We start from the raw sequence: 26,066 nt of genomic DNA on the forward strand, positions 1-26,066 counted from the left end.
ATTCACTATCAAGGATACCTAACTGTATGACAGTGTGTGAGAGTATGATAGTGAGCATGACAATGTGATGGTGTGTGTAATAAGTTTGATGGCATGAGAGAGTTTGATGGTGTGTGTGGTTGTGTGAGAGTATGATGGTTAGTGAAAGAGGTCTGATAGTGTGTCTGAGGGGGTATGATTATGTGTATAAGAGGTTTGATCGTGTGTGAGAGAGAGTATGATGGTGAGTATAAGAGGTTTGGTAGTGTGAGAGAGTTTGATAGTGTGTGTGTGTGTGTGTGTGTGTGTGTGTGTGTGTGTGTGTGTGTGTGTGTGTGTGTGTGTGTGTAAGAGAGAGAGAGAGAGAGAGAGAGAGAGAGAGAGAGAGAGAGAGTATGATGATGCATGTAAGAGCTCTGATAATGTGTATGAGTATGATGTTGAATGTAAGAGGTCTGATAGTGTGTATGAGAGGTAAGTTTGAATAATGGCCTAATTGTCCTCTCAGGGCTCCACCCATATGTTCCAGCTCAGCATGCTTTATACTGTGTAAAGGCCTGTGAGGTCAGAAAGAGTGTGATATTTCGACAGGTGCTTATTTTTTACTGGGCTTTATTACTGTCAAAGACTAATTATGTTATTTGTCAGGCTCATTAACAGCTGTATGATTAGATATAACAGACATACCTTAGTGACTTATGAGTATGCTGAAAAGATCTAATTATCTTTTTTACACTAGTAATGCCTATTACTTCCCATTAAACCCTCTACATCACAAAATGGCAGTAAATGTACCTTCTGTTTTTTCATTTATTCCTGAAAAAAGCTTTATTTTGTCATTGTTATTGTAACTTTATAAATTGGTGTTTTGATATACCATATAGTGTAGGTACAATAAGCTAAGGCTTTGAGACTGCAAGGACGATGTTTGTACTCAGCTGAGCTGATGATGTTTTGATAAAGACATAATTTGACTGGTCAGAGAACTACAGAGATTTCCCTTCCATAATAAAAATAATTTGTTTGGAACAAAGTCTTTGGAACCACTTTGAGATCATTCCATAAAATCAGTTCAATCCATTGATGGTTGTGCAATTAATTTACCAGTTGTACACACACCATGGGTGATAATGACTATGTAATTGACTATGCATGTGAAAGACACAACTCTTTTAGGCCAACTTTCTTCAGTTATAATTATTCCCCTCTACCTGCAATTAATAAAAGGAGTAAAAAAAGAAAGAAAATTCTAAATGCTTTAGAAGAAGGCTTTTAAATAAAAGTAATTTACTGTGGTCAGTTTCATCATAAATAAATTTAAAAGCACTTCAAAGTTAGCGTGCTCATCCTGATTCAAAGAAATGAAGGAAGGATTTGGAAAAGGATCATTTGGAGCTGCATTTTTGCACATTGGAGGCAACAGTAACAAAATTCCTACAACTGTTGTCATTTACTGTTTGTTGTGTATATTTCCTGTAAAAATACTATACCAATGCTGAACAAATCACAGCTACTAGTATGTGGTATGTGTATTAAAGATAAGTTAACTTCTCAAGTATCTCTCATTCTGTTTTTCATGTTTCATTTTTGACACACATTTTGCCTCTTAATTCTATCAAGCAGTAATGGAGATAAGCACCATTCTCTCTGTATCTCTCACTCTCCTGTCATCGTTATCATAACCAGAACTCTACCATGATAATACCAAGAGTGAAAGTATTTCCTACTAATATATTTTATCTTCCTTATATTTCACAAATGAGGCCGCAAGGACAACAAATGATATATTTCTTTGTACCATGGCTTTCTAGGATGTGATAATATAATTCAAAATGAAAAATGTTTAAGTACTTTTCTGGCCTCTTTTACACTCTTTCCTGTCTATCTGTGATCTGTCAGATAAAATATTCCATTTCCATTTATTATTTCTCTCTCTCTCTCTCTCTCTCTCTCTTTATCTATCTATCTATCTATCTATCTATCTATCTATCTATCTATCTATCTATCTATCTATCTATCTATCTATCTATCTATCTATCTATCTCTCTCTCTCTCTCTGGCTCAGATGAGTTTAACCCCAAGATCCCCAAACTGGAAAAGAGTGTCAGTGGCAGCAGTCCATCTCGAGACCGACTGCTGATCACTGTGGCGATGCTCCTCCTTGCTGCCCTCCTCATCTCCTAGCAGTTGTCTCCCTTGTGACATTCCAAAGCTAGCTTTGGGATCAAAGGGAACAGCCGATCAGAGTACAGGAAAACTACTAGTAAAACTTTGATAGGCAACTGAACTATAGATTTACCACACCCAAACAGTGGCCTTTGGCACCGAGACTTGGATACCTACTGAAATTAATGGAGTCACAATGGCTGCACTTGGATGAATGTACCTCTAAGTGTTGAAATCTGAACTTGCCTTTTTGATTGAACATCTACTCTACCTTCTCCCTAAGAGGAGAAGAAGGAGGAGGAAGGCCTTGAATGAAACACTCAAGTGTTTCTTTTGCAACTATATCAACTGCTTGCAGTTTTAAAAATGAACATGCTGGATTAGTAGGAACTATCATGACTCAAAACATACTGCAATAGCAACTACTCAGTCTGAAATGTGTCAGTTACTGTGTTGCTGCTGAAAGGCAAAACTGTATCCATTGCCATGGTAAAGCTGATAAAGCTGAGTAAGACATCCAGGACAACCACAAACAGGCATGGTTGTCATTTTTGTTGGTCACTGCAACACAGTTTCTGAATGTTGCACAATTGTAGAAGTACTAACCCTTGCTTCTGTATTTGCTGATATTCAATGAATTCATTCAGCAGGAGTGTGAAGGTGGCCATCAGATGCTGTTCCAAGACCCTTTTAAGATTACAGTCCAGTGTACTGATCTTGAATCAGCACCCAGAGTTACATACTGGGTCTAATGACCTTCATGTGGGCCGTTTATGACCAAAACACTTCACTGTCTGCATATTCTCTTTCCTCCAGACCTTAGAAATCACTTCAGATGAGGATTTTGTGATTAATGGGAAATCACATCAGTGTTATTGAAAAATAAATACTTCTTTCAAGGCAATTTCCTGTGATGTTTATCACCATGGAAATAACCCTGTATAATGACTGGACTGTGCCTGAGGTGTGTCACTGTTTAGCATAGCAACCATTTTGTAAAAGCATACCAGTTGTAAACTGCAGTTTACCATTTTATATTGTAGAATTGCAGCACTGAATTACTGTATTGTACAGTTCACATTTTGCTTTGTTTGCATATAATTGGTGCTTTATTTCTTGATCTACTAATTTCTTGATTATTTATTTATTAGGTGACTATTGTATGTGGTTTTAAGAAAGTTTGATGCTTCAGGGATTCTCTAAAATGTGATTCCCGATTTTGCCAAATACCAAAATATTTTTTGTTTAGTTTGGGTTTTTTTGTCATTTTATTTTTCCCTTTATATATTTGTTTGTTTGTTTGTTGTCCTTCGTGGAAATGTGCAAGCTTCTTCAGCTTTTCATTGTGATATTTCACTGAGCCAGATAACAGAAAAAAAACTATAAATAAACAACATTTCTTTAGTATATTTAGGACAATGATCTCCAGCAAGGGTTAGGTGTTAAAAGGGACAAAGGACTGAGTTTGAAAAAAAAAAAGCCTAGATCATGTTGCTGCACTACTGGTCTTCAAGAGTGTTTATATGTGTGTATGTGTGTTGCGAGTGTGCACGTTATGGGGACACGTGTGATTATATGGGTGCATTTTAGCATTTTCGTATTTGTTTAGGTTGCATTTGTAGGTTTTCAATATGCAAGTATGTGTGAGACAGGAGGGGAGGGGGGTGGGGGGAGTCAATAACAGGAAACATTTGTCATTGGAAACAGCAGTACAGGTCGTGTTTACCTTTGAGTAGAATGACTAAAAACATGTCAAGAAATCATGAAAGGCAATGAGAATTAAACTCAGAATAAAGCATTCTACTTTTAGCTGAGTTGTGTTTTATTCACTTGGTAATGGCAATCATTCCCAATCAGTATTGTAAAATAACATTCTGCAGCATTCCTTTGACAGTTCAGAAAAAACTTGAATTTTACATGCAATTGTTACATGTAATCAGTTGAAAAGGATACAAAAAATGGATTTGTAAGAAGCTCTGGCTCACCATTACTGAATGCAGTAAAAGAAAAGGCAAAATGTTTACTGTGCATTCCACATTTAGCAATGATATTTAGTAATGTTTTTACCTGGCTGTCATTGCTAATTGCAAAAATTCTGTGCTAAACTATTCCTACCTTGTCTGCAGGACAAGTCTAGAATGTGGACAGTTAAAAACTAGCTGTTGCCAATGTAATACTTCATTTAAGTTTGTCTAAGTACTTAAAAAGAAGAATACATTAAAACACTAAAAATATACTAAACTAATATTCGATATTATTACAAATTACATCTATGTCATGGATTCCTCTTTCTCAATATTATAAGTTTCAAAAAAACACATTTTTGGTTGGAGCTTCTGGTAGGAAATCACTTAGCATGGTCTCCCAGCACTGCTGCAGCAGTTCTGAAAAACACTTATGATTGTGTTGCTTTCTTTGAGAAATTTTACCCAGTGTGTTCCACATAGGTTCTTTGTGATTCAGTGCTAGCCAGTTCATTACATACTATTTATATGTACTTTGAGCTGTGTTGCAGTTGTTAACTTACTGAAGAATGAAGAACTGTCCATTTAGCTCTTAACTAGATTTTTATGAAATTTGTTGAGTTAGACTATCTTGAACTTGATTCCATGGTGACTTCATGCACACATGCCTTGACTGCATCTTACAAATACAGTGTTACATTCAATTCACAACTTTCTCACATACTTCATCTTTGCATTGTAGCCTTCACTCTTCAAACAGCTTCACACAGTCTCTTTTAACAAATGTTCTGTACTGTGAGCCAATAATCTGTACTACTAATAAATAAAGTAATTTAGTTGGGCTTGTATTTTACTAACAGATAATTGTTAATTTTGCAGTCTTTTGACTTGAGGTCATCCTTGGCCTGCATGACCTTGTGGGGATTTCAAAAGTATGAGTTTCTTTCATTTGTTGGTTGTGCCCCAGCAGTTATAAACAGTTGCAAAGTTCTTTGCCAAGTTGTCTTAAAGACTGACCACCATTTCTTAAAGTCTTTTTTACCCTGACAGTTGAAGAATGATAATTTGCTGCCCACAGCAAGTAATTATACTGTTTAGTATTTATACTAAACAGTTTCATGGTGGTTAAAAGAGAAAAACCCCTTTCAGATTTCATAGCTTGAAATCCCTTGAAACAAGATATATAATAACCTTTCAAATTTACATTTGAAAATTTGACATACGCTTTTATCCAATGTTACTTACAACCATATATTCATACAACTTATACATTTTCCGATTTTGTTACAAGTGCCATAAAACCTAGTTAACAGTACTTAATCAAATAAGATGCAAGACAGATAAAGGAATGACAGGCACCATGAATCAAGAGCCTAGGTGCATCAAGGTGTCACAAGTGACAACCAAATAAAGACATACAACACACAAACAACAGTAAATATACAATATGCAGGCAATACCATCAAGCGCAATATACCCAAAAAGAAATTAAAGAGTACCAGACAAAAGTGCTAGTATAATCGCATGCACTTCGAGAAGAACCTGAGATATTGTGTTGAATAAACATCCATGTGCTCACAGAAGCTCGCAGACTTGAGCTGTATCTTCCATGGGTTTTAGGGACTCAGCAGATGTGATGGAGATGGGTGTCTTCTTTCCCACATTAGGAAACCACTGGCACTGGCATTTCACACCTCGCATTGATGGCAACACATCCAGTGTCATTGAATTTAATTATTCTATATAAGTTTTTATCTACTTATATGAAAACATACGTGTGGTGAAATGGGAAGTAATCATACAGCTAATCACAAATCATGCTGCATAATCAGGCAGTATTTTGTAATCCATTCATCAAACACAAAAGCGCCATTCCCTTCAACAAGAAAGTTGTCACAGGCAAAGAACATGCAGAAAAAAAGGAAGCTAGCAATTGTGAGTCTCCAACTGAAGCAAATGAAAACAAAACCAAACATAAAAGTGCACTAACAAGAACCAAAGGAGCCAAAGTAACATACTGTGACTGACAATGGTCATGAAAACTAGAGGCTGAAGCAAGAGACAGACAACGTAAGACAAACGAACACAAAAGTCCACATGCTCACTTCCACTGAATGCCAGTGGCTGTTAGCAGAAGGAGGTAATCATCACAAAAGTATTTTAAAAGTCAGTGTCATAAATATGCTGCTTTGTATTGTATAAGTATATATATATATATATATATATATATATATATATATATATATATATATATATATATATATATATACATTTTCTAGCTTTTTATGAGCAAAAAAACAATTAATAGCCTTTTTGTATTAGGTCAGAACAACTCATTGCCAAGAAGATATCTAGTCCAATTATATTACTGATCAGTAGATGTCTTCTTTGGTTAATAGCAACGGCCATCAACTTGCTATGCTGTCTCTTTTTCAGTCTTCTAGGCATGCCTGTCTTTTGCTCTTATCTAACTCTCTGCATTCCGTTCGCAATCTTTTTTTTCAATCTTTGTTTATTACCCAGACTAATGCAAATTCAAGCATTTCAGACATACACATGGTAAATCTGTTTAGATCAACAGATGTCCTGTACAATAATAAACAACTGCTTGGGGATGTAAATGCATCAGCTGTGCACATCTGTATCCTTTGTACTCTTTGATGAATGTGTAACACTATTAAAACAACTTAATACAGATGGGAATGAAACATACATCACACCACAAAACACAAACTCTTTAGTGTGGGGGGAGCTTTTTTTCAACTCAGTCCCTTCATTATGTGTGAAACACCAACAGCAGCTCATGTCTCCATACTCTCCATACATGTCTCTTTCTCCCTCTCTATGTCTCCTCTTAATCTCGTCTCTCTCTATATATATATATTTTTTTTCTTTCTTTCTTTTTCTCGCTCTCTATTTCTCTCTCTCTGTCTCTTGTGTGCATGTTCCTCATCTAGGTACACTTCACAGATATGCCAGCTCAACAGTGTCAACAGGAATGGAGATTCGCTGTTATGATAATGTCCGGGCACAAGATAAAATCTATAACAGGTCACCTCCACATAGGCACCAAGATCCCTCACGCAACCTTAATGAAATTATCAAAAAACTTACATAAAGAAGCCTGTGCCAAACAAATCAGCATAAATTGAACAGTGTGCCCTTTGCATTTTCAGAAAATTAAACAAATGGATGACATTTAGCTGACATTTATTTTAGCCTTGATTAAGAATATTATACATTATGTTCATACTGAACATTCAGAGGTTGCTAACAAGGCACAGCTAACACACATAAGGTAGCCTTTATCAGACTTCACACAGGAAACAAGTAAACCATCTTGGCCACACCTTATATACCTGTCTGTTTCTTGATTTTCATACCCAGACAAAGCCTCCTTTTGCCACACTGCATAGAATGGAAACCATTTGAAAATATAAAGGTACAGTCTGAATAAAGGCTTTTCATACTTTGTACCCTGTGTGTTTTATTGTGCCTAAAATTGTTTGACTGGATGAACTCTTGAGAACTAGTATTTTTTAAAAATAACTCTATGGCAGGCTCATTTGCTATCTGCACAGGATGAAATAATTTAGTTCACCTGAGGTATTTCTTTCCCAGTCCCAGCTTCTGACATCAGCAACCACAACACTGATGAGATTAAATATTTCCTATGCCAAAATTATTCGACAATGGGGGACAAGTCATAATTTCAGGCATGGTAGATAAAGGTACTTTTCCTGTATTCTCTTGCTTAAATACAAATATCATCCTCTGTTTTTTTCTAATGACTATTGCCAAGGCCATTATTGCACCTATTGCACTGGTTACCAATTTGTTAGTCATGATAAACTACCAGGGTTATAAAATAAAAATAAACTTGACATGGTATGCTCGTTTTGGCAAAGTCAGACCCTTTTAGTTTTTGTCAGTCAGGTTTATAATGCACAACACTTTTAAGTTTACTGACTGCATATAAATGTTTAAATAGCAGTCATATGTAAAGGCGTTTTCAATATGCATTACAGTAGATGACATTTAGACTTTATTATTCAGTAATATCTGCACACATGCCCTTTAATGGTGTACACACTTGCATCTATTGTTGTGTATGTAGCTTTTACAAAAGAAAAGGAACATTCTAAGATGCTGAAAATCAGAGTATATATAGCTGTAAACCAAATTTGCATGTAAAAGCAAAGATTTATTGGTGCTACCATGTTGTCTCTCAATACACACCACAACAATGCTGATAGCTCAGTATTTGCACTTCATCTGATATTCCTCTTTCTCTGTCCAAATTATTACTATAGTAACACATGGATGTAATCTTATTTTACAAGTTAAAAGATCACTAATAGTAAGATTCTGTAGCAAAAGACACTGTAAAGTGCTGATAATAAAAGCAGGCAAACATAGTGGCTGTTGCACAACACAGTATCACTGGAGCATTTGAAACCTTTTAGCTTGGTCCCATATGCAGGTGACATATCATCTGTTGACTGGATCAGGAGCTGGCCTGTAGCTCGAGGCTGGTTTTGCAATGAAGAGAAGCCCCAGTCTGTCTATGCAGATCAGTCAATCTGACTGCCAGCCAGGGCTGTTGCTTCTGGATGCAGCCTGAGCACCAGTGCTGATCTGGAATCCACTTTGCCTAGTCCGTGACGATGCCTTCATCATCATCGCATGAAAGGTGACACTTTATCCAGATAAATACCTGTGGGCAAAACATCAATGTTGTGGGATTTACTACACCTTACCAGATAGAAACAAATGTGCCAGATACACAGCAAAAAAAAAAAAAAAGAATACAAGAAACACAGGTGTAACTGTTGTTGCTTAGTTGTTTGTATTTATGTTTGTTTGTGCTCAAACCCATTATGCATTTTCTCTGTGTGTGTGTGTGTGTGTGTGTGTGTGTGTGTGTGTGTGTGTGTGTGTGTGTGTGTGTGTGTGTGTGTGTTTGTGTGAGCAGTGGATAATTCACGTCCTAGCTGCATGTTATGGATTCATCACAGTTACAGATGCAGCCACATGATCACATGATCTCTTGTGCTATTTCATCCCTCTATCACTCCAACTTTCCCAGAGCTGTGCTCCTTCTGCCCTTATCCTCATCTCTCTCTCCTTCTCACCAGCTTCTAATCTCTTTACATCACTTTGGTATCCTGACTGATTTACTCTATGTCTTCCCCTCCACCCTCTCTTGAACAATCCTACTCTTTCTTATATTACAACCCACCAGTTTAAGCCTATTCCCTGGAAAACAATCAGTGGTAGCTCAAGGAACAGACCCTTGGAATTATGGCTTTTTAGGATGGTGGAAAATCTTGCAACATAATGGTGCACTTTCAAAAGTTTAGTCCATACTAAAATTACATCGAATCATAATTAGGTTAATAAAAGCTCGAGTTCTTTACAGTTATTTCTACTCTTAAAAGACTCAAAAATATTATTTCTCATGAATGTTAAAGTTGAGTTAAGAGTTAGCTTTCACTAATTGCTGGGAAATACAAATATACAGAGCAGAAGTAGTAGTAGTTGTAAGAGCAAATATGCCAACTATAAGACTGTATCTTTAACACTTTCAGTATTACAGAAAGGCAAATGGGTATAACATGGATCTTCTGAAAGCTTTAAAGATAACATAAATCATAAAATGCATAAATTCATTATTTGTCTTTTGTGAAATGTGAGCAGGAGACCTCTCTTGGTAGGGATGGATTGGTTTCCCACATCTGCATAATTAATTAATCCAAATAATTTCGTCGTCACCCCCCAGGGGGCACTATATAACATCACTTCAATTCCATAGGGCAATGCTATATAAACCTTTGTAAAAAGTTGTTCATATCCTTGCATATTATGTGATAGGCTTATCAAATAGTGTTCCACAAATCAAATGGACATACGTGCATTCTGCTGTCATTGTGAGGAATGAGCATTTTATTATGAAGAAAGCAACCATATAGTACCCATCGCATTATCTACTGTCTCTTTATGTAATATGGTTATGACATTTTTTAAGTCAAAGTCTCAGCTGACCCGAAAAACTACCTGTTGTTTTTACATTAGAAACAAGCCCAATTTACATATATATAATTTTAAATAAATGAAGCATTTCTCTGTCTGATTGTGTTATAGCAATATCATTCTTTTTGTATCACATTACTAAACAACAAATAATGTAATAGTATTTGATACAAACATATGCAGACAGATTTGTCTGATATAGTTTTATAGTTGATGTTGTATGAATATCAGTACACTCTGACAGTAAAAATATCACACACTTGCACACACCACACAAAAGCATGCAGCATGCTCATACCAGCCTCATAAAATAAACATGTAATACAAAGATATTTTGGAATGAAAGTCCAAATGACAATTAGCATGCAGTACTTAGGAAATCCAGAGAAGTAGAAGCAAGCGCACTCCCACAGAAGCATCCATACTTGATGTCATTCATAAATACATAAACAAATATGCCCCTTCACTCTACATGCAAGCACATCCCGACTCGGCAGCAGTATGTTCATTGTGCCTGATAAAAAGGAAGCAAAAGAAAGAAAGAAAAAGTGAAAAAGGGGGGAAAAAAATGATATGAAAGACACTTTGATAAGCAGACAGCAAAGAAACAGCAGGTCGCCACTGGTCAGTGACAAGCATAAAGGTCCTGGACAACTTGCAGGCTCTCCCTTTTAGACAGAGACAGGAAAAGTCTCAGGGTACATCGGAGTATGAGGCGTGAGAAGACCCTCCCGCTTCCCCATGGGCACAGTTCTGCCCAGCGCTAATTTGGCACCCTGCCAGGTCTGGCCCTGCTACTTGACAGACAGAGGGAGAGAAAGAAGAGAAATAATAACTTTTGTGAGAGAAAGAGAGCGCTAAACATAGTGCCAGGTTGCACGTGCCTGTGAGTTCTGCCATGGTCGCTCGTGGTGTGCAAGGATTTCGAATGTTTACATGACGAGCAGCACAGCAGGGCCGTGGGGTCTAAATAAGTGCAGTGGGGTAAGGCTGCACAACAAACAGCCAAACAACAGACGCTCAGGAATTCAACTGCATGTTGTCTGAAAATAGGATGACCAGACTTGGCTTTGCATTTTTACACCTCCAAGTTAGACATGTTTTCATCCAGAAATAATCAAGACTTTTCTTGGAAATGGCAATAAATGACTAAAGGCATGCTCCTTTTAGAGATTCTAATCTCTCTCCGAGATTTTTATTTGTGTGGGAATTAAGGGGTACTTCAGTGTGGGGCTTTCAAGGCTTCTGTTTTTTACAGCACGGCCATTGGAGCAAAGCTGTGTCCTGTGGTAATACATAAAAAGGACTGATGTGAAAAACTAAGACATTTTAGCCACACTTTGATGATGAGGTCATCAATAGTTCAATAAATAAAATGGAATATGCATATAAATAGCTTCAATTGTGGTTTGGGAGGAATGCACAATCACACAGACCAAAAGAAACTGAGTTTCTCACAAATTTGTTTTAAGCTTCTGTTCATTATTTAGGCTTGTTTGTGTTTTCTTCATATTGTGTTTATTTTCTTCATATCATGATCTTTTTCCTTTCCAGGTGTTTATTTATATATTACAGGGCACAGAAGGTGCTTGTTGTTAAGTGCATTCTTTGCAGCTTTTATGTTCTGCCTTTCCTCATCTTTCAAACTCTCTCTTTCTCCCTGTCCTTTGCACTGTTCTCCCCTTCGACCAGACTCTCTCTCTCTCTCACTTACTTTTAATCTCTTCTTCATGCTTGCTTCCTGATATTTCCCACCTTGCACCTCATCCTTTTTTAAGTTACTCTTCTATGCCTCATTTTCTTCTTTCTGCTACCTCTCTTGCTTCCTCAACCCTTCCATCCCCTTCAGCAGTTAATCCTTTTGCTCTGTGTTTCTTTTCTGCTGCATCTGCACTGCACTCAAACAGCTCAGGCTGAATTTGCAAACAAACACATCCACACACTCACCCACAACCCTGTAACCATATCAGCTTGGACACACGTGCACAGACTGAGTATCTGCTCACACTTTGCACTGGACTGTGTATTGCTGAGCCTTAAGGGCACTCAGTACTGCACTGTATAATGCTGAGTCTTATGGGTACTTTGCATTGCACTATGTAATGCTGAGCCTTAAGTAGACTTTCCTCGTGCCAGTTAAGAGGCTACCTTTAGAGCCCAGCACAGCAGAGATGAGAGATTAATAAGTCATTCACATCACGGAGAGTTGCAGTGTGTGGCCTAGACCTGCATCTTCAGGTCTCGCATAATCTGTGTAGAAAATACATTCTTAGTTTATGGGAAGTCTTAGATTGTACATGTACGCATTTATTCTGCAAATGAAATGAAAAGAGAATGGCTGCTGGTGTGACGTATTGGAAGTGAGGCTACTATTGTGTGTGTGTGTGTGTGTGTGTGTGTGTGTGTGTGTGTGTGTGTGTGTGTGTGTGTGTGTGTGTGTGTGTGTGTGTGTATTTGAGAGATACGGCCTTAGCCATGAGTAATCTAAAAACATCTTTTGTAGTCTTTTGCATAACACATTCATGAGTAGTAACACACTCACACTGCCATGAGCCATATATTACAGTTGGCTTGTGCCATACATTACAGTTTACTAAAGTTCACTAAAGTAATATGTGGGCTTTAATTACATAAGGTTATGAGCTATAAGTTAGGTGAGTGTTTCTGGTTGGAATATAAAGTGCTCTCTAATAAATAAATCATTATTTTGTATAACAGTATATACAGACTAACAGGGTTGTAGTGGAAACCTCCTTCTCCTAGTGGTAGGACATGGTTTCATTCGAAGTTTTTTCAAAGAGCCATAGAAATATGGTGGCTAAATTTGAAAAATACCCATAAGAATTGTAACATGCAAGAGCAATTCCCTTGGATCGCATTCAAATGAAATTGCAAGAAAAGCCTAAACTTTACTATTTGCAACTTTCAAGTGACTTGACTTACATGAGCTCCTGCGAATTTGCAATAGTGAAGTGCAGTATGCAGTTCATAGATTCATTTTTTAATGTTCTTTTGTCAATATTTAATAAGCATTGCTTTTTATGGTCTTGTAAATTATATATCATAGTGGATGGTGCTATAACACCTTTTATTATTTTGATGACATTCTCCTTAGTGACATGGAATCGAGGGCTGAAAGTAATAAATATTGGCCCTGAATTTTATCTTTTCCTTCATGGGTTGCCTTTTAATTGCGATGACTGCAAAGAATAAGAAGGTTAATCAATAGCAATCTACAGTTATAGTTTAATCACCCCATTCCACTGAGAAGCAAAAATGAGCGAGATATCATTTTAGGCTTGGTGACATGAGCTCAATAATACATCTGAATCTAGTACTGCAGTAGTCTGTAGCAATCTAGTATGTCAGGGGATTTCAAATACATTGAAAAGTAGGATTACATATGAGATTTACCCTATGCAGATCTTGAATATAATTGGTAAACCCAAACTTAGTTTTCCAGATATAGGTCTGAAAGTGTATATATGGGACATAAAGTACATAAAGTTAGACAAAAGTTAGACCTAGAAATAAGTATGTAACACTGAAGATTTTTTCATCTAACATGAAATGATAAAGCCTTGCTGAAGAACTTTAAAGAACGCAATTCCTACCAAAAGACTTTTGCTATGTAACTGTTTGGAGGTGTCCCTTAAGTTTGCACAGTGAAAAAGCTCTAAGATGACCACAAATAAAACCCCAAACCAAACACTCTCATAATGAAACACTGCTGCACAAGCCTTTCCCAACCTTCCACCTGTCCCTTTTAGTACTGCTGTAAAAAAGTTGTTCCAACTTTAAAGATAAGGTGAGCAAGTAGCTAATGTTAACTGAAATCTTAATATTCTCAGATCAAATGTTTAGATTAAACTTGAGATGTTTGTCTAGTATGTCAGTAACGCTTGATCTTGTAGTATACTGGTGTTGGTCCCATGATGTCTTACCACAGAATTTGAGACTGTGCCCACTCTTACAGAGAACACTGTGATGGCACATTGTGCAGGTATATTGTATATCTCACACTACTTTCAGAAATTCAGCACACCAGTTTATCACAGCAAACCTGTTTTAAAACTGGATCCTTAGGTCATTGTCAGCCTAAATGTATCCTGTTATATTCTGACATGACTCCATATGCTTAGAATGGTCTTTCTGCATTTGGGGACACACACTCTCAAAAAAAGCCAAAATGAGCCAAAACGATTTACAGTCTCTGCTCACAGCTATTTCCATCCCACTTTGGGCACTTCTATGTTTTTACCACCCATCAATTATGGAGTCATTAATAGGCAACCAGAAGTAACAGATGGCCTCAGTAATCTTGGCTAAGTGAAGGCAAGGCAAGTTCGTACTGTTTGTGTGATCTGTGTTTGTGGGTCTTACTTGGCTGTCCTCATCATGGATGTTTTTATGGATCCAGGCTTCCAGGCAAGATTATGCTACATCTTTTATCTCATTGTTCTGTTAGTGGAGACTGGGATGTAGCATTTAATGAGCAGCAGATTAAGCAGGATTAGACTCATATCCAGGAGTACAGGCAGTCCCCTTTCACCGTAAGAGACTTATAGGTTGAGAGTGTAGAAGTGTAGAAGTACAGGAAGGTGTGCCTATAGACAGGTTAGCACAGCTGTGAGTTTAAAAACATTGTTTATTAATGGAAGACACCCAGCTTTTGCATGTCTAGTAAATTCACCTAGGTACAGTGCTAGGTGAATGGAGCTGCAAGGATTAGTAAAGCATCTGATGATTAATTATTTTATTTGCTAGCAATTTAAAATAAAAGCAAATGCTTATTCTCTGTGTTCTGCTCTTCGGGTAATCTACAGGGACTAATTAGGTTTCTACATGGAAGTAAATGAGTCACACCCCATCATGCCATGCAAATTTTATTTGTTAAGTGAGGCCAGTTTCTGTCAATCACTACACTACCACAATCTATCCATCAGATTCTGTCCTAAAGTGAATGCTTTCCAAAGATGTCCAAATGTCCACCAAACAAAACATATGAAAATACAACCTGTAGTAAGCCACTGTTATTTCCATCATAGAGCATATCTAGTTATGTGTCATCATTTCCATACTGGATCAGTTATTACAACATGTTGTAATTATAGCTTTTTTCAGTTGCTTACGTGAAGGTTCTCAAACAGTCCCCCTCAAACTCCAGGGCCTTAGTCCTGTACAGCTATGTGTTTTCCCTGCTCTGCAACTGACTTATGACTAACTTATCACAAGTTTGAAAATCACTGGATATGGCAAATTTACTTAAAGCGAAAACACTAAAGCTGATTTTGTTGCATTTTTGGTTCCATAGCCACCCATGGTTTTTAGTTCTATGTTCCTTGTATTTTGTCTTTTTTTCACCTCTTGCCATCTCCTTGGAGACAGAAGATCCCTGACCATGAGGACCACTAGCAGGTGACTCAAATGCCACAGAACTGACCATCACACTGACCAATAAAAAACAGGTTTTGAGGCAGAGGCTTTTTGGCACGTCAAGCCAGTAACCCTGTTGTGATGTCCATAAATAAAAGTGTGAAAATAAAAATTCTTTCAAAGTTGTAAAAAATCTTTAGGATGCTTCTATGCAATTTACTTTTTTATTAAAGTCCTATTTGGGTTAATGGCTGATATTGATGGAATAACTTAATATTCTTTACATGGGAAAGCATGCTTATAAAAATGGTAGGATCCTGATAAGCCTCTTTTTCTCTTGCACACACACACACACACACACACACACACACACACACACACACACATACACATGTGCATGGAACCTTGTGGGTTGTATTCTTTTTTCCAGTCTTCATGGTTACTGAGCATGTATATGGTTTGATGATGTTGGGACTCCACTAGGTGATATTGTTCACACCGGATCCCTTTCGTTCGATCACATTCATAAAGAAATGTTATTGTGAAATTGCTATTAGTGAATATGCTATTAGTGACTTTCCTATCCTTTGATCACCCCATAGACCATATAGCATGCATTAGATTATGTACTCACATCTTTCAACAAATATGCCTTTCCACAGAATCAACACCCCAACCAAACTGCTTAACCCTCTTCCACAATGCTTCACTGTATCCCCTCATATCTCCCTCACTCTCCTTTCTTTCTCTCTCTCTCTCTCTCTCTCTCTCTCTCTCTCTCTCTCTCTCTCTCTCTCTCTCTCTCTCTCTCTCTCTCTCTGTTCCTGTGCCCTGCTCCTATTTTCACATTTGTACACAAATGCTTTCAGGATTTTATTTATTTTTATTTTTTTTGAGGCCCAGTTAAAATCTTAAAACTTTTTAGATGAGATTGTACAAATACTGTAAATACAAAGAAATGTTGATTTATTTTGTTCTGTTATACAATACATTTTCTTTTAACATGTTTAATATCAGCACACTACAAATCACAAATATATAACAAAATGAACAAATATAATAAGTAACTTTTGCTTTCTAAATTTTACCAATCTCATGACTGGCAATTTGCTTCAACATGTATGAACATTTTTATAAGCTACTACAAGCTACAACATTTGGCTGAAAATGACTTAGTGTTGAAAGTGCATAGGCTAATGACTAGTATAACAACCCTGTAATGATGGACAGATAAACAAGCAGAAGACATCTACCAGTTCCATTAACACTAAATATGCACACCAATCAGTGTAATTGCCAAATAGTAAGTGGCCTTGGAAGCTTGATATTGCTTCATGTGTACCTTTTAAAATAATCCAACCATAGCATTTATTCATGCTATGAATCAGTCAAGTCATCCAGCAAAACTATCACTTATTTATTTTTTTATATGTTAAGAGAATATGGCTACATATACATTACCAACTTGAAATAACACAAGTCTGATTTTTTGCCTTAATGTGACACAAATCAGATTTTTCCAGGGCTGTGTGGACACACAAATCTGATTTTTTCAAATCAGATTTGAGTCAATATAGTCTCATTAATCAGATTCATATCCGATTCATGGCCATGCAACAGGTGTGTTCATGTTAAAGACTGATACAGTTCTCTTACAATTATGAATGTGAACCTTCAAGATAGACAAATCCAATCAGAACAAAAAATCAGAATTGAACATTACGCCATGTAATGTGATCATAGCCTTAGTTCTATAGTCAAAGAAATCAAACTTGAATCTTGATAATAGTAGACATTAGCAGACGTTTCCAATACAGCAGTGCCTGATAAAGAACAAATAACTTAACAATCCTATTTCAGCAGTGATTCCTTTCAGTTAGTAATTCATGCTTTTCAAGTGCTATTAAAACAATCGCAGAGATCACCAAGTCAACCAAAGAGGGAGGAATTTTTTAATGGGTTTTTTGGCACTGATTACCAACCACTTACCATGTTGGTCATTCGATCAAAAAAAAAAAAAACTTCTGCAGTACAAATAGATTATTTATTTGAGTTGAGTAACCATGACACCAAAGCAAACATGTTTCTCTGGGGTGGAAAGAATATTGCCTGGCAGTCAGTGAATGTAAGTTTATGAATGTGTGCATGTGTTTGAGTATGTGTTTGTGTGTGAGAGATACTATTTAGTATGGTTACCTCCTCTTGGTTTGGCACTTAAACACCATTATCCGAGCATGATAATTCAGCCATGCTGCTAAATTTAAGAATAACTGTCTGTCTGTTTGTCTGTCTGTCTGTCTGTGTCTCTGTGTGTGTGTGTGTGTGTGTGTGTGTGTGTGTGTGTGTGTGTGTGTGTGTGTGTGTGTGTGTGTGTGTGTGCATACGTGCATGTCTATTGTGTTGTTGTCTCTGTTTGTATCTTGTACAATACCTCAACAAAGAAGAACCAGGATTATTTATTTTTGCAGGTTCAAATTATTACAGTACAACAGTACACAGTATTTGAAATGCCATAATAAATAAGAATATGGCCTGGTGTAAGAAGCTATGGAATTCAGACTGGTTAATTCATATCAAGCATATCATAACTAGTTTATGGAAGAAAATTGAAATCTCTTCATAACAAATGTCTAGAGAAAAAGCATGTTCACAAAAGTTGCTTACAGTGTGAATAATATGTCAAAACAACATTTGAAATGCTTTAATTTTTTTTATGTTTTAAGTACTAAGTATTAAAAAATTTACCACAAGACATCTGCTCTTTGAAAATGTTTAAAGAAGTTAGAGAAACTAAAGTTTTAACCAAAATAATTACTAACTACACACATCCAATGAAGGGTGCTAAGGTTAACTAAGTTGTCTAACCTGTATGCTGCCCTGTGGGAACTAAGCCATTTAATGACCCAAAGCATTGAGCATAAATCTGGAGATCAATATTGGTCATGTCCTTTGCAGTTTAGAAATGTCATTTTCAAACCGCAATGCCTATACTGTTGTGTTATCAGATGTGGATATTTGAGCTGTGTAAAAAGGTTATAAAATGCTAATCACTAAATGCCTATGTAAAATGTAAAAAAAAGAGAAATGTAATTAATTATAAAATAAAAAATAAATAAATAAAATTTCACTTACCAAATCACACTAAATATAATGTCAATAAAATAGTAAAATAGTTTGTGAGGTTCTAGTAGGATCTGAAATCATGCCAGCATTAAGCCTGAAAGCTATATTTGTAGGCAGACTGCAGAAATTACCGAGATCAGTCTCCAGACTGCACTGTTTAGGGCCTTTGCTCCGAACACCTGATTCAACTTAAAGGATGAACTGAACCACACAGGGAAAATACTACCCCACTTGTTTCCAGTCACCATCCTGGGGACATTTTGTATGTTTAGTGATTTTTTGGATTAAATTCATCAGCTAATTTCCAAGTTCCTCATGAGATGATTCAGATGATTTAGAGCAGAGTTCTCAGTCCAGTCCCATTGCCCATGTGAAGGGCTGGAGTGGAACCTTAATCTGGACTGGCTGAGAGTTCTGGACATTGGATGATCTCCAGTTCTTGGAATCACTGCACTGCACTGTGTAATGCTGTGCCCTTCCAGAGCTTTGGCACCAGACACACACTCATTAATGTTCATTATATACTAGAAACATTTTTATTTATATATATATATATATATATATATATATATATATATATATATATATATATATATATATATATATATATATATATATCATAGGGTGCACAGAAAGTCATCTGTAGTATTAATAATAATAATGTTGCCAGTAATGTAGTAAAGCACTACTGCTTAAATAAACAAATAAATAAATAAATATATAAATAAATATATAAATAAATATATAAATAAATAAATAAAAAGAAATATCACACCTGCCACTCCTTGCCCAGTCTCAAGGTCCCAGAATTCCTTACCTCTGACCACCTTCCACCTCTTTTATTTGGTTCAGACTATTAACATATCTGTATCACACCATTATCCTGTCTAGTGCATTTAACAGCACACATTGTCACAAAGCAGCTATATAAAGCAGACCGAAGGCAACAGTGGCAAGGAAAAACTCCCTGGGTGGAATTATGAAAGAAATCTTAGGAGGACCAAGACTCAACAGGGAACTCAGCTAGGTTCAGCTAGTACCAGTCCATACTTTATTATGTTATTTTTAGTCCGAGCCAGTTTAGTGTAGATGTGGAGCCTCAGTTACTGCAGTGGGTCTTGGGTGGGCAGACTGTTTCTGTGATGGCAGAATCAAATCATCTATTGACAGAATTGGTTCACCGGCTGGCAGCATTGGTTTGTCTAAAGGCAGAATGGAAAATTTTAGTAGCATGCAAATGAAACAGAAATATGTAGGTTAGATGAATACCACATGAACAGTCCATATACAGACATATATGTGACTAGCAAAGACATGCCAGTGATTAACATGTAGCTCCACCAGATTTATCCATAACAGCATAGCTAAAAAGGAGGGCCTGAGGGTGACCACAATCATGTGGACTGTATGAGACATTACATTCCACCTATATCATTAACACAAACCTGAGTGAATGCATGAAGTGGCTGGATGACAGCATCAATACCTCAGATTATCTGAAACCTGCACCTGCACATTTATATACAAAGGGCTAAAATCTTGTGTAAATAAGTAAATCTTTAGCATAGAGTTAAAAATTGGGATTGTGTCTGAGTCACAGATTAAAGATGGAAGGCTGTCCCATTATTGAGGGGCCTTACAGCAGAAGGCTGCAATCTTTCTAAGTCTAGGGACTAAGAGAAACCCTGCATTTTGAGAGTGCAGTAGGTGAAGGGTGCAATGAGTTCACTCAGAACTCAATGGTGGGGCCCAACCATTTAGCGCTCAACAAGAAAATTTTAAAATTTAAAATCCAATATTTAAATGGTAGTCAGTGCAGAGCTGAACGAACAGGACTAATGTTGTCAGATTTTCTGGCCCTTGTTAAGACTCTGGCTGCTGCACTCTGTATGAGCTGAAATTTATTTAGTGACTTTTTTGGGCATGCAATTAGAAGACAGTAATCCAATCTTGATGAGATAAAACTGTGGACCAATTTCTCTGCATATGATAAGATAAGTATATCCCTCAGTTTAGTCAAATGAGTGTCATGTTTAGGTCTGTTAGTTTGTTTAACACTTTTGACCTTTCCTGTTTGCCCACTGTTATGGTAACTGGATTTGCTTTCCTTCCCATTTACTGACTTCTGCCTGGTTATATTATGTTTGCCTTATCCCTATATTTTGTTTTCTGCATAATATCTTTCACTCTCTGTTCCACTGCCATACTATAATGTGAGAAACAACAACAACAACAATAATGATAATGTGCACAGAGGAACTGCAACACATAGAGGAGGATTCAAAATGATCTGCATGCCACTGAAAGATCTTCCACCCAGCAAAAACAATCTGGTGTGAGGGACCATTAGCAGACCAACTCCAGAGAACCTGAGTGCATATTGAGGGTTTGTAAGGCTGAGTGGACTGAACTTTATAAGTGGGGCCAGACTGTAATAGAAATAAGAATGAAATAAGAAGAAACTGGCAGCCAATGAACCTGATTTGGAATAGATATGTGTTATTTGCTTATACCTCTTTACACCTAGCCTTTAGTTTCTGATTAAACACATGTAGATCACTGGTATAAAAGGGTCAATCCAGGTTAATGTCACGGGACGCTCCAACCCCCCCCCCCCCCCCCCACACACACACACACAAGTCACGTGGTAAGGCCTGCTGCATACGGGGGGGATTCACCCTTGTATGTAGCCATGCCCTCCATGATGGCACACACCTGCACGGGGTTTAACTTTGAGTGTTTGTCTGTCTATTTAAACTCCCGTCAGTGCGTGCTTCATTGTTGGTCATTGTTAGTGTCGGTGTATGTTAGCGTTAGCCATCGTCGATGTTTATGTAGTCTGTGTTAATGTTCACGTTGTTTAAAAAACGTTTTTGTGTGTTTACATTCACTGTTATTCTTTTGTTGTGAGTGCCCCCGTGGTCATTTGTGTTTCATGTCAATCAATGTTTCACAGCATCAAGGGAGTCTGTGTGTCCTGCTCTGCGCCATGCGGCACTCGGGCCGTTACAGTTATGTTTAGCCCAGGTCACTCTATATAAAAAGGGTCATCTTGGGTCAAGTTAACAGCTAGCTGTTTGTGTGGCTATTGTCATTTGCTTTTTTGCAGATGACTTGAATCATAAACTGCTACCAATATACTGTAACATTGAGTAACTTAAATAAGTGAAACCAATACAACAGCACACAGAATAGAACAAAACACAGCAGCACAATAAACATATGGGGCCCTGTTTCTCTATTGGTTTTAAGATGCCCTCGCCCACTTCCACTCAAAACTCATAGCAACTGCGTCACGCAAGTATCCACTTACAGTACAAGGCAAGGAGGGAATAATGAAGAGTGTTCAACTGGAACACCCTCATCCTCAGCAGTAAACACAAGCATTCATGCCACTGAGTTGATTTCTTCAGCAATTTGTACATTAAGCTTGTTACAGACTGTCTACACAGTCATATTGATGAGAAAACAATAGCATGATCACAATAGCTGATGAGATTTTTTTTTATCATTTATAACCTAACCAGCTCAAAGTTAGTCACACCAAGCTATTTAGCTAGCTAAGTGAACATCCATTAACTTTAACTAATTGATCCATTGCTTATACCTATATTTAATACAACATGCAGCTAAATGGCTGCTTAGCTGTCTAAAACACCAGTACCAGTATGGAGTAGGTTTCTATATAAAGCCCAATCCAATTTTAAGTGTGTGTGTAGTGTATAGTGTAAAACATTGTTATGTTTTTGAAAGCATTGTGAAGGTTTTTTGGTTTCAGCTTACACTTACATCTTTGCCCTCCATTGTTTTTGTTGTTCAAATAGTAACTGTGTCAAGTTCTGGTGGACATTTGTGTTCACTCGTTCCCTCACCCCTCTGAGGGCTCATCTAACCCATTTCATATCAGTTAATACATAGATTCAGGGATTCCTCCAAGGGAAAATGGCAAAGCATATTGGGTGAAGGTATGTTAAAACCATTATTGAAACAGGGCCATGGACTAAATTGCAACAAGAAATATGGAAGTTAACAAAAACATGAAGTGTACTACAACAATGACAGACAAAGCAGACAGGAGAACAAAGAGGTATAAGTGCATAGTCAAATTAGGGGTAAAAAGAATGAAGGGCAAAGAGCAAAAATTTGAGACAAGGGCAGAGACAGAAACTAAACCAATACAAAAATAAAACCACATGAATCTTAGTGCCAAGGGGAAGGAAATCATGATATATACCTAACCTACTCCACATTACAGAAATTGTTCTGCTTAAATAATAAATGTGATAATGTCAAAAAAAAAAAATGCATGAGGGCTTGAGAAACAAGCCACTGATCTCGAGGCAAAAAGTCAAATATCCTGGAAATGAAGTATTTAAAAGGTATGAGAAAATTAGCATTCATGTTTTTAAAATCAAAATAAGATAGATGTTGTTCAGCAGTGGTAGATTTAGCAAAAATATGCTTTCCAACATTATTAAAACGAAAACAGATATTGGCAGACGTTTTGCCGTGGGGGTTCATTATGAAAGGGATTCAACTGCGAATTAATCCCTGAGGCTCTCCTTGAGTAACAGGCATAGGAGGATTTATGCATTCCATTAATTTAATGAAATGTGCATGATAGAGGTATGAATTCCTTGCCACTGTTGTCTTTGCACCTACCATGGGCTATGCCTAAAATACTATCTGTAAACATGTCACAATTCATATTACTAAATGTAGCAATAAGGTGGAAAAGATATTAAGCACATGTTAAAAATGTTATGTGCACCAGCATGAGTGCACAAAGATTAGGACTTGTTTGAAATCATGTTTGAATAGCAAATTTCATCGTTATAGCAACTGTGCTTTCTCAAAAAGAACACCGGTGTGTCATCAGTCATTATTTTAAGGACAGGTGATGACAGCGGTTTTAAGAGAAAGTAGAACAGAGCTTGAGGCTAACCGTATATTTATTAGGCTTTGAGAAGGAAGGTGGGAGTAGCAAATTGAGAGGGAACAGATTTAGTGATTAAAGTAAAAAAGGTCAGAGGGAGTGAAGCCTGTCAATAAGCTCTGAAAACCTTCCACTTTTTGGCCCTGAAAAACAACATGGACACTTTAGTGGCGTGTTAATGTCATTGTCCTGCTGCAATGGGAGGCAGTTTGTTTTTATTTTGTTGGATCCAACGAGTTAAGATCCTCCTGCTGCTTCCTTCTACAATAACACCTTCAGTAAAGACAAGTGAGTATGAAGTCATCTGGCTTCATGAACTCTCGAACAAAGTAAATTTAATCATTAACTCAACATCAACTTTCATTCACTTATTAACAGGGATGAGGATTACTTGATGCTGTACTGTTATTACTATACCTCTGAAGAGTAAAGGATGAGGCCATTGTAAGACAAATATACCAATACAAAGCAATAATGTTGTGAAGTGAAGAAACAAGTATAGCAAAATATAATATGTGTTTTGGGGGAGGAGGTGAGGTGACAGAAAGAGACTTACCAAATGTGGCATTCAGTGAGATTTTCTGTACTTTGTGAATTTGAGACATTTCAGATATAAACTGTGGTTCCAAAAATACAGAATGCATTTTCTGCACTGTATCTGCTGACAGTAGAATGTCATTACACATCTGGGAAAGTGGAAAATTTAACGCAGTACTCCTGACAGGCAGCTGCTATTTATTAATTATGTACGGTATGTGGTTACACCATTAGCATATTGTAAAACTTCCAAACAAACAGTATTAATCAATGCAGATGCAAAAATGTGCACAGGCCTATATAAACTATCACGTCACACATACACATGGACACACACAAATGCTCGTCTGTGGATGTATTCGTTTCCATGAACCGATTGTGGAATTTTGAGCAAACTCTATATGTTGAGATAGTAATTACAGGAGGAAGCAAGAGATTGACAGAGAGAGAGAAACAGGAAGAGGACGATCAAATGAAGAAAGTCACAGAGGCCACACAAGACATGGATATGCATAATGAAAAGTCACAGAAAGAAGAGAAGCGAGTGAGACCAAGAGAAAGAGAGAGAGAGAGATTCTGAAAAGTCACAAAGTAAAGAAAAACCGTGATATAGGATGACAGAAAATGCTGACAATGATAGGATAAAGGAATAGGAAGTGCCAGAATGAGCTAAGAGATGACAAAAAAGGAAGCAAACAATAAAAAAGAGAAGTGGGAGATGAATGGGCTAAAATGACCAATAAAAAATGTCTATGGACAGGGAGCTAAGAGGAAGGAGGAGAAAGAGAGAAAACAGAAGGGAGGAGAAAAGTAGAGATTGAGAACCACACATCCCAACCACACACAGACAGACTGTAATTTGGATAGTCCCAGAATAGCCAGGAAACGGCAAGGGGGAGGAGACAAAAAGCACCATAAACTCTTTATCATCATGCAACACACACACACACACACACACACACACACACACACACAATATATATATATATATATATATATATATATATATATATATATATATATATATATATATATATATATATTAGGTACACGTACTCTATTGCTGTATCTATAGGCTACCAGACCTACTGCAGCCAGTTCAGGGCAATGTTGTTGCAAATATAAGGTTTTTTGGGCAAGCAGTGCCTAGATATTTTGTGTGCATATACACAAAATTACATTCTCAGTTTGCAGATAAACAAGCATCCATTTTAAACCTGCATTTCACTCAGGAGAAAAGCCAATAAACATTGATGCAGTGTACACAAAACACAACTCGAGTACAGTCAGTCAACTGATGTCAGAGTGCAAGACTGTATGAAAGACAGTACATCTGTAGTGTACCCAATACAATACACAGAGGAAACCACCACTACACAGTTAGCAGCAGCAACATATATATAAACACAACACTCTGAAACAAACACCACATATTTATTCTCACAGCTATTTTGTTACACTTCATCTGCTGTGACATTGTGAAAAGCACTCAGCACAATTACAAAGATAATGTGCTGAGCATATTATGTTATGTAGTAATACTCATAAATAACTCACATTTTATTGTTGCTTTATCTTAGGATGTAAAATGAAAAAAATATTATAAGATTAAGGTGTAGAATGTCAAAATGAATTTAAAATTCTATGTCTGTACTGGACTAATAACATTTAATAGCTGTACTGAGAGGAAACACCAGTCAGTTTTTAGTATTTTGTTGGATCTGAGCAGTTAAGATGCTTGTGAATTCAGAACTGATCCAACTACTTCTTCAACAGTAACGCCTTCAGCAAAGACAAGTGAGCAGTCATACTATTGTACGTGACACTGTCGTACATGACACTGGCATACATGACATACATGACACTATCTATCGTACATAACACTGTCATACATGACACTCATATATGCCCATGCCATGCCACCATGACCATGTTTCAGAGAGCGCTTTGGA

At 37.0% G+C, this 26,066-nt stretch overlaps 1 protein-coding gene across 3 annotated transcripts in view; it reads left to right on the forward strand.

The window, feature by feature from the left end:
• The window catches only part of efna3a (ephrin-A3a), a 77,318-nt gene extending 73,364 nt beyond the window's left edge, over window positions 1-3,954 (forward strand). For all 3 annotated transcript variants that reach the window (XM_027002267.2, XM_027002268.2, XM_027002269.2), the window contains one exon: window positions 2,045-3,954. In XM_027002267.2, the coding sequence (XP_026858068.1) occupies window positions 2,045-2,163 (119 nt within the window). In that variant the 3' untranslated portion in view covers window positions 2,164-3,954. The remainder of the gene's footprint in view (window positions 1-2,044) is intronic.
• Window positions 3,955-26,066: the final 22,112 nt, after the last annotated feature.

Source organism: Electrophorus electricus, chromosome 8 (genome assembly GCF_013358815.1).
Source record: "Electrophorus electricus isolate fEleEle1 chromosome 8, fEleEle1.pri, whole genome shotgun sequence".
Classification (NCBI taxonomy): Eukaryota; Metazoa; Chordata; class Actinopteri; order Gymnotiformes; family Gymnotidae; genus Electrophorus; species Electrophorus electricus.